We start from the raw sequence: 9,586 nt of genomic DNA, 5'->3' as shown, positions 1-9,586 counted from the left end.
TGATAGTGAAAAACATTCACCAAAAAAAGGCCGCCATGTTGTGGCACTGCTTGACGGTTGTGTACACGTCCATTGCAAAAGGAAAAATGTATTATTTCTTGTGGCAGATGTGACACAATCATATCCTTCTTTGGGGACCATGGATGGCAGTTAGGTGAACACGGGTTGTGGACCAAACACACCAACTTCGACATAGCTACCCATGCCCCTATGATGATACATATTCCCGGACTCACCGACAAAGGAATATCGACAGAAGAGCTTGTGGAGTTTGTGGACCTGTTCCCTACACTGGTTCAGGCAGCTGGTCTGCCATCTCTTCACGTCTGTCCTGAAGATTCCTCCAAGATGGACGTGTGCACAGAAGGACAGAGCTTCCTCCCTTTGATCAAGCAGCCCAAAACTGATAATTGGAAGAAGGCTGCCTTTTCCCAATATCCAAGACACTCCCATGGTCGCCACAAGCTGATGGGTTACTCGATGACGACCGGTCGTTATCGCTACACCGAGTGGGTCGGATTTGATGCTTCTCATTACAAACCCAAGTGGTCAGTGTCTTCTGGTGCGGAGCTGTACGACCATTATCAGGATCCACAAGAGAACATCAACATCAACTTGGTCTATTATTGGGTAACTTTCGAGTAATAAATAACTGAAACTGGTTTCTAGGTTTTTCTATATTAGTACTAGAAAGACATGCATGAGTGAGTGTGTTTGGATTAATGGCGCTTTGAACAGTAGTTCAGTTATATCATGGTGTGACATTTTGATGTGGGAGACCCGAAGTGATGCAGGTCTTTGTCGTGAAACACTTGATTGATTGAGTGAGTCAGTTTGGTTTTCCGCGCTTTTAGCAATACTCCAGCAGTACCACGGCGGGGTACACCAGAAATGGGGTTCACACATTGTACCTGTGTCAGGAATTGCACCCGGGTCCGCGGCGTGACGAGCGAATGCTTTAACCACTAGGCTACTCGTCTGCCCCATAACTTGAGTGAAATCCACGAGCACAGGTATAATGCTGGCAGTAATAAATGAGGTGAGGTGTTAAACGTCGTATTCAATAGTGTTACACTACCATAGGGACGTGCATGTACGTGTCTGTTGCTACTTGAATCAGTCCGGACTTATGCAGGTTTTATAGCGCTTGCCCACTGATCATGAGACACCATGCCACAGTTTAACATGGATATCCCACGTGGACAAGCACACACAAGCACACACACGCTGATTCGTGATTCGAGATTCAGATAGTTTTGTAATAACCATGCTCGAAATTACATTTTCGATGTCAGTGATGAAATAATAATAACACAAAAATAAGTGATTTCTTAAATGAACAGATTTAATACAATACCGTTCAACCTATGATGGGTTTGCCATGACCACCCGTCATCTCGGCTCTCCATCCAGCATGTAGGTGGTTCATCAACCGGAGGCGAAGTCCTTGTTGGGCAGCATTGAGCGCGAGGTTGTGATTCTCCTCAGGATCAGCCAGATGGTCGTACAGCTCCACTCCATGAAGCTGGTCCCACTGAGGCATGTAGTCGGGTTTGCTGAGGAACGTCACCCATTCAGTGTAGCGATACCTGTCCGTGGTGATCGTGTAGCCCATGGCTGACGTGTTGTTATACACTCGTGGGTATTGCGAGAAGGCTGCGGTCTTCCACGAGGGCAGATTTGGGTGCAGCAGCAGAGGAACTAGACTCCTTCCTTCTGTGCAGTCTTGAGTTGAGGACGAGTCTACTTGACACGTAGGCAGTGTGGGAAGACCTGCTGCTTCTACTAGAGTTGGGAACAGGTCTACAAACTCTGTCAGCTTTGTTGTGCTCATCCCATGGTCCGTCATCCCTGGGACGCGGATCATAAGAGGCGAGTGGGTGGCAATATCAAAATTGGTCTCTTTGCACCATTCCCCGTGTTCTCCCAACTGCCAGCCATGATCGCCGAAAAATGACACTATCGTGTTGTCAGCTAGACCCTGATTCTCCAGTTCATCTAGAACCCTCCCGAGTTCAAAGTCCATGAAGCTAACAGCGCTGTAGTAGGCTCTGCGTAGTGGTTTAACCACCTGGTCAGGCAAGGTCGTGTTTGGGTTGCCGGATGCATTCAGTCGGGCTATGTCAGCGTAGCTCCTAAGTTCATGATATGAATTCCAGGCAATTTCAGGCATGCCGTCAGGAGCTTGTGGGTTGGGTGGAAGATGGATGGAGTCTTCTGGGTAATAATCCAGAAATCGAGCTGGGAATTGGAACGGCAAATGCGGCCTGTGGAACCCAACTGCCAGGAAGAAATTCTCTCCATTCTTTGCCTTTTGGGTGATGTCCTTAATGACTTGCACTGCGTGGTCGGCTAGCATCGTGTCCTGCAGGGCATTGTGGCTGTCCAAAAGATTATCCGGTACTGCTTCCCAACTTGACCTGTAATCATATGGTTGATAGTCATCATAATATGTCTCAGACCACGATACAGGATCATTTCCTCCTGAAGCCACGCCCGGGTGGAATATTTTACCAGCTCCAATGCTGTGGTAGCCGTGGTTCTTGAAGAACTGGGGAATGGTCGTGAAGTTGCCGGCAGCGTCTCTAAAGTAGGTGCGAAGGTCATACACGTGGGTGGTGTCAGGACGGCGCCCAGTCAGCAGGGAGGTGCGGCTCGGGGAGCATAGAGCCTGCTGGGTATATGCCCTCTTGAAAACCATGCTTTTACTGGCGAGGCCTTCTAGATTCGGGACGTGTATTGGTGGATGGACTTGAGATGGACGATAGAAGCCATTGTACATGGGCAACTCTGGACGCAGGTCATCGGCGCACAGGAACAAGACGTTCATCCGGGCGCTGACGCACGAGATGAAGCAGACGACATATATTCCAAGCTCCATGTTTGTGTCTTTTCTGTCGTTGGACGATTTAATTGTGTGACAGGTTTAAGGTTACAGTCAAACAAGACCATCTTATATACCTTGTCACGATATAGGATTGTCTTGTGCCGAAAAAAAACCGTAGGACACATGTCTGCATACGTACGAAATGATAACGTCTTCAGTGTTCCTCCAACATGTTGGTGGTACAAATGAACTCAGTTATAAGAGTGGACAGCGCGAAAGAGAGCGAGAGGAAAGAGAGCGGGAGAGAGAGAAGGGACATATAGAGGGTGGAGAGCGGGAGAGAGAGAAGGGACATATAGAGGGTGGAGAGCGAGAGGAGAGAGAGAGAGAAAGAGAGAAGGGAGATAGAGAATGGAAATAGCGCGAGAGAGAGGGTGGAGAGCGAGAGAGGGCGAGAGGTGAGAGAGAGAGAGAAAGAGAGAGAAGGGAGATAGATAATTGAAATAGCGAGTGAGAGTGAGAGGAGAGAGAGCGAGGGAGAGAAGGGAGTTAGAGAATGAGGAGATCGAGAGAGAGCGATAGAGAGAGAAGGAGATAGAGCGAGAGTGAGAGAGAGGGGGAGAGAGAAAGAGAGAGGGGGAGAAAGAGAGTGGAGAGAGCAAAAGAGAGAGTGTGTGTGGAGAGTGAGAAAAGGGAGATAGAGGGTGGAGAGCGAGAGAGGGCGAGAGGTGTGTGAGAGAGAAAGAGAAGGGAGATAGATAATTGAAATAGCGAGTGAGAGTGAGAGAAGAAAGGGAGAGAGAGAAGGGAGTTAAGGAATGGGGAGAGCGAGAGAGAGAGAGCGATAGAGAGAGGGGAGAGATAGAGTGGAGAGAGCGAGAAAGAGAGAAAGAGGGGGGAGATAGAGAGAGAAAACTAACACGACATTTGGTTTCACTATGTGGTCATGGGTATTTTAACAGTCAAAAAGGGGGTAGCCTAGTGGTTAAAGCGTACGCTCGTCATACCAAACACCCTGGTTCGATTCCCCACAGTACACTGTGTGGAGCCCTTTTCTGGTGTCCCCGCTCATGACTCTTGCTGGAATATTGCTAAAAGTGGCGGAAAACCAGTACAGTTACTCACTCCCAAACCTTGTTCACTCGAACTGCTAAACTTGCAATATAGATTACAGCAATAGATATTGAAAAATATCTTGACACAGTTTTCGATTAAAATTTGGAAAACTGAACAAACGAACATTCCGAAATGTCAAATATATGGTTGAGATAGTATGGCAGGGAATCCCAGGTACTGTGCAACGCCTCTTCAATTCAAATGTTTGAAGGAATCAGTCGTACGGACCGTTACTGTCCTTCGGAATACCACGTGTTCACGTTTTCGAGGTTGCATGATAAGAAAACGCTTTCCAACCGTCACTTTCATCTGATCAGCAACGCTTTGATTTGTCGGATGAAAGATCGTCCTGACGTGACCCGTGATGGGATGTCCTCAGATCTTTGTTTAGCAATAGCGTGAACAAAGATCTGATTTTAATGAGATTGCAGCGATCTTAAATTATTTCTGTTTTTACTATGGCTTATATCGTTGGCTCGTCATGCTCAAGATCCGAGTTCGAATCTCCACATTAGCACAATGAGTGAACCTAATTCTTGGTTATAAACACACATTAGTTTCATAAAATACAACATACGCTTTTATCAACGCCTTCATATAAGATACAAGACGTTGGTTGCCTTGTGGAAAGGGATTGCTCGTCATGCAAAAGACCAGGTTCGATTCGAGACTTTGGATAATGCGTCAAGCTTATTCTTGGTGCCCCACGCCTTCATGTGACAGGATTATTGCTTAAAGCAGAGTAAATTTCTTCCCGAATATTCGCTCATATCAAATAGTGTTGTATTATATTTCATGTCTATCATACATATTGTACAAAAATACATGATCTATATATACTATAGATAATGGTTCCAAAGGCTGCAAGAAACTAGGTTGACATGGTGACATTGTACAGCTGTATGTCTTATCTCCTTCCCAGTCCACCACGTCTGTGATAGTGAAAAACATTCACCAAAAAAGGCAGCCATGTTGTGGCACCGCTTGACGGTTGTGCTGATTCTAGTAAGTACACACGTCCATTGCAAAAGGAAAAATGTATTATTTCTTGTGGCAGATGACATGAGACCAGATCTGGATGTATATCAAGGAAGAGACTCTCCCTCCCCCATCAGAGAGAAGGTCCACGCCCCAAACTTGAACTCTCTGGCAGGGAAGAGCCTTCTCCTCCGTCGTGCTTACGTCCAGCAGTCAGTGTGTTCCCCCAGCCGCACCTCCCTCCTTACTGGGCGCCGTCCTGACACCACCCACGTGTACGACCTTCACACCTACTGGAGGAAGGCTGCTGGCAACTTCACAACCTTACCCGAGTACTTCAAAGACATGGCTACAATACCCTAGGCTTTGGGAAGATCTTCCATCACGGAGACGCATCGGGACATAATGATCCAGACCAAAGGTGAATAGCTTTGCTGATGATGGGAATTCATGGCACGCGGTACCAACGTCTCTCTTAAACAGCAATTCCCTTCAAGACACCGTCACTACAGACATGGCAATTCAGAAGTTGAAGTCCATTGCACCGAAAGCTCGATCTGGACAGGAACCCTTCTTTTTAGCAGTTGGTTATCACAAGCCACATCTTCCATTTGTCTTCCCGGAGAAGTTTCTAAGCTACTACCCAGATCAATCCATTCACGTACCTCCCAATCAGTACGCCCCTCTGGACATGCCCTCTCTCGCTTGGACCACGTACCCAGAGCTGAGGCATTACAAAGACATTGCTGCTCTGAATGCAACAGGGGCGCCCAATACAACCCTGCCAGCCAATGTAGTAAAGAGCCTGAGACGAGCCTACTACAGTTGCATCTCCTACATTGATGAGGAACTGGGAAGGGTCCTAGCAGAACTGGAACACCAAGGGCTGGCAAATGACACAATCATATCCTTCTTTGGGGACCATGGATGGCAGTTAGGTGAACACGGGTTGTGGACCAAACACACCAACTTCGACATAGCTACCCATGCCCCTATGATGATACATATTCCCGGACTCACCGACAAAGGAATACCGACAGAAGAGCTTGTGGAGTTTGTGGACCTGTTCCCTACACTGGTTGAGGCAGCTGGTCTGCCATCTCTTCACGTCTGTCCTGAAGATTCCTCCAGGGTGGACGTGTGCACAGAAGGACAGAGCTTCCTCCCTTTGATCAAGCAGCCCAAAACTGATAATTGGAAGAAGGCTGCCTTTTTCCAATATCCAAGACACTCCCATGGTCGCCACAAGCTGATGGGTTACTCGATGACGACCGGTCGTTATCGCTACACCGAGTGGGTCGGATTTGATGCTACTCATTACAAACCCAAGTGGTCAGTGTCTTCTGGTGCGGAGCTGTACATGTACGACCATTATCAGGATCCACAATAGAACATCAACTTGGTTCATGACCCTGCCCACAAAGACCTGGTGGTCAAGCTCAGCCATCATCTTCACGCCGGATGGAGGCATGAATTGACCACTCAACATGTACCGTCTATTTTTGGGTAACTTTCGAGTAATAAATAACTGAAACTTGTTTCACAGTTTTTCTATATTAGTAGTAGAAGAACATGCGTGATTGAGTGAGTGATGCCATTGAAAGAAGTGAGTGAGTGAATTTGGATTGATGGCGCTTTGAACAGTAGTTCAGTTATATCATGGTGTGACATATTGATGTGGGAGACCCGAAGTGATGGAAGTCTTTGTCGTGTAACACTTGATTGATTTTAGTGAGTGAGTCAGTTGGGTTTTCCGCGCTTTTAGCAATATTCCAGCAGTACCACGGCGGGGTACACCAGAAATGGGGTTCACACATTGTACCTGTGTCAGGAATCGAACCCGGGTCCCGAAAGTGACGAGCGAATGCTTTAACCACTAGGCTACTCGTCTGCCCCATAACTTGAGTGAAATCCACGAGCACAGGTATAATGCTGGCAGTAATAAATGAGGTGAGGTGTTAAACGTCGTATTCAATAGTGTTACACTAACATAGGGACGTGCATGTACGTGTCTGTTGCTACTTGAATCAGTCCGGACTTATGCAGGTTTTATAGCGCTTGCCCACTGATCATGAGATACCATGCCACAGTTTAACATGGATATCCCACGTGGACAAGCACACACAAGCACACACACGCTGATTCGTGATTCGAGATTCAGATAGTTTTGTAATAACCATGCTCGAAATTACATTTTCGATGTTCGTGATGAAATAATAATAACACAAAAAATATGTGATTTCTCAAAAGAACTCATTTAATACAATACCGTTCATCCTACGATGGTTCCGCTATGACCATCCGTCATCTCAGCTCTCCATCCAGCATGTAGGTGGTTCCTCAACCGGCTGCGAAGTCCTTGTTGGGCAGCATTGAGCGCGAGGTTGTGATTCTCCTCAGGATCAGCCAGATGGTCGTACAGCTCCACTCCATGAAGCTGGTCCCACTGAGGCATGTAGTGGGGTTTGCTGAGGAACGTCACCCATTCAGTGTAGCGATACCTGGCTGTGGTGATCGTGTAGCCCATGGCTGACGTGTTGTTATACACTCGTGGGTACTGTGAGAAGGCTGCGGTCTTCCACGAGGGCAGATTTGGGTGCTGCAGCAGAGGAACTAGACTCCTTCCTTCTGTGCAGTCTTGAGTTGAGGACGAGTCTACTTGACACGTAGGCAGTGTGGGAAGACCTGCTGCTTCTACTAGAGTTGGGAACAGGTCTACAAACTCTGTCAGCTTTGTTGTGCTCATCCCATGGTCCGTCATCCCTGGGACGCGGATCATAAGAGGCGAGTGGGTGGCGATGTCAAAATTGGTCTGTTTGCACCATTCGCCGTGTTCTCCCAACTGCCAGCCATGATCGCCGAAAAATGACACTATCGTGTTGTCAGCTAGACCCTGATTCTCCAGTTCATCTAGAATCCTCCCGAGTTCAAAGTCCATGAAGCTAACAGCGCTGTAGTAGGCTCTGCGTAGTTGTTTAACCACCTGGTCAGGCAAGGTCGTGTTTGGGTTGCCGGATGCATTCAGTCGGGCTATGTCAGCGTAGTCCCTAAGTTCACTATATGAACTCCAGGCAATATGAGGCATGCCGTCAGGAGCTTGTGGGTTGGGTGGAAGATGGATGGAGTCTTCTGGGTAATAATCCAGAAATCGAGCTGGGAATTGGAACGGCAAATGGGGCTTGTGGAACCCAACTGCTAGGAAGAAATTCTCTCCATTCTTTGCCTTTTGGGTGATGTCCTTAATGACTTGCACTGCGTGATCGGCTAGCATCGTGTCCTGCAGGGCATTGTGGCTGTCCAAAAGATTATCCGGTACTGCTTCCCAACTTGACCCGTAATTACTGGGTTGATAGTCATCATAATATGTCTCAGACCACGATACAGGATCATTTCCTCCTGAAGCCTTGCCCGGGTGGAATATTTTACCAGCTCCAATGCTGTGGTAGCCATGGTTCTTGAAGAACTGGGGAATGGTCGTGAAGTTGCCGGCAGCGTCTCTAAAGTAGGTGTTAATGTCATACACGTGGGTGGTGTCAGGACGGCGCCCAGTCAGCAGGGACGTGCGGCTCGGGGAGCATAGAGCCTGCTGGGTATATGCCCTCTTGAAGACCATGCTTTTACTGGCGAGGCCTTCTAGATTCGGGGCGTGGATTGTTGGATGGACTTGAGATGGAAGGTAGAAGCCATTGTACATGGGCAACTCTGGACGCAGGTCATCGGCGCACAGGAACAAGACGTTCATCCGGGCGCTGACGCACGAGATGAAGCAGACGACATATATTCCAAGCTCCATGTTTGCGTCTTTTCTGTCGTTGGACGATTTAATTGTGTGACAGGTTTAAGGTTACAGTCAAACAAGACCATCTTATATACCTTGTCACGATATAGGATTGTCTTGTGCCGAACAAAACCGTAGGACACATGTCTGCATACGTACGAAATGATAACGTCGACAGTGTTCCTCCAACATGTTGTGGTACAAATGAACTCAGTTATAAGGTCAGTTAAGTCAGTTATTAGGTTAGGAGATTTTTCAGAATATGTTTGATTCCTCAGATATTATCTTATTTGACTAACTTTGATGAGCTCAAACTAAAATATATTATTGTTTTGCAATGTTAATTGACTGATTGTTTTATATAGTTCGTTTCAAATGCTCCCAACCAAGAAGTCATTTGAGAGAGAGAGAGAGAGAGAGAGAGAGAGAAAAGAGAGAGAGAGAGAGTGAGAGCGAGAAGGGAAAGATAAAAGGGGCTGAAAGAGTGGAGAGCGCGAAATATAGCGAGTGGAAGGAGAGCGAGAGAGATATAAGGGAATGGAGGGTGGAGAGGGAGAGAGAGAGCGTAAGGAGAAAGAGAGAGAAATAGAGAGAGAAAGAAGAGAGGGCGAAAGAGGGGAGAGAAGGGGATATAGAGAGTGGAGAGAGAGAAGGGAGAGAGACAGATCCTGTTACCGAAGAGAACTAAGTCATTTGAGCGAGAGAGAGAGAGAGAGAGAGAGCGAGGGAGAGAAGGGAGTTAGAGAATGAGGAGAGCGAGAGAGAGCGATAGAGAGAGAAGGAGATAGAGCTAGAGTGAGAGAGGGGGAGAGAGACAGAGAGAGGAGAGATAGAGAGTGGAGAGAGCAAGAGAGAGAGAGTGTGTGTGTGGAGAGAGAGAAAAGGGA

At 47.4% G+C, this 9,586-nt stretch overlaps 1 protein-coding gene and 3 pseudogenes across 1 annotated transcript; 2 read left to right on the top strand and 2 right to left on the bottom strand.

Annotated features, from left to right (window-relative positions):
• The first annotated feature begins 213 nt into the window (after positions 1-213).
• LOC139471076 (iduronate 2-sulfatase-like) lies at positions 214-645 on the top strand. Its single transcript, XM_071253375.1, has one exon. It carries the CDS (start codon positions 214-216, stop codon positions 643-645), a length of 432 nt encoding a protein of 143 aa, XP_071109476.1.
• A 715-nt stretch (positions 646-1,360) lies between these two features.
• LOC139471075 (iduronate 2-sulfatase pseudogene) lies at positions 1,361-2,908 on the bottom strand (annotated as a pseudogene).
• Positions 2,909-4,912: 2,004 nt separating this feature from the next.
• Positions 4,913-6,431, top strand: LOC139470962 (iduronate 2-sulfatase pseudogene; annotated as a pseudogene).
• Positions 6,432-7,193: 762 nt separating this feature from the next.
• On the bottom strand, positions 7,194-8,745 carry LOC139470944 (iduronate 2-sulfatase pseudogene; annotated as a pseudogene).
• Between the last annotated feature and the right edge of the window lie 841 nt (positions 8,746-9,586).

Source organism: Haliotis cracherodii, unplaced genomic scaffold, assembly GCF_022045235.1.
Source record: "Haliotis cracherodii isolate W230 unplaced genomic scaffold, xgHalCrac1.p SCAF_21, whole genome shotgun sequence".
Taxonomy (NCBI): domain Eukaryota; kingdom Metazoa; phylum Mollusca; class Gastropoda; order Lepetellida; family Haliotidae; genus Haliotis; species Haliotis cracherodii.
Note: the sequence above shows the minus strand (reverse complement) of the source record. Positions and strands in the feature narration are given on the sequence as shown.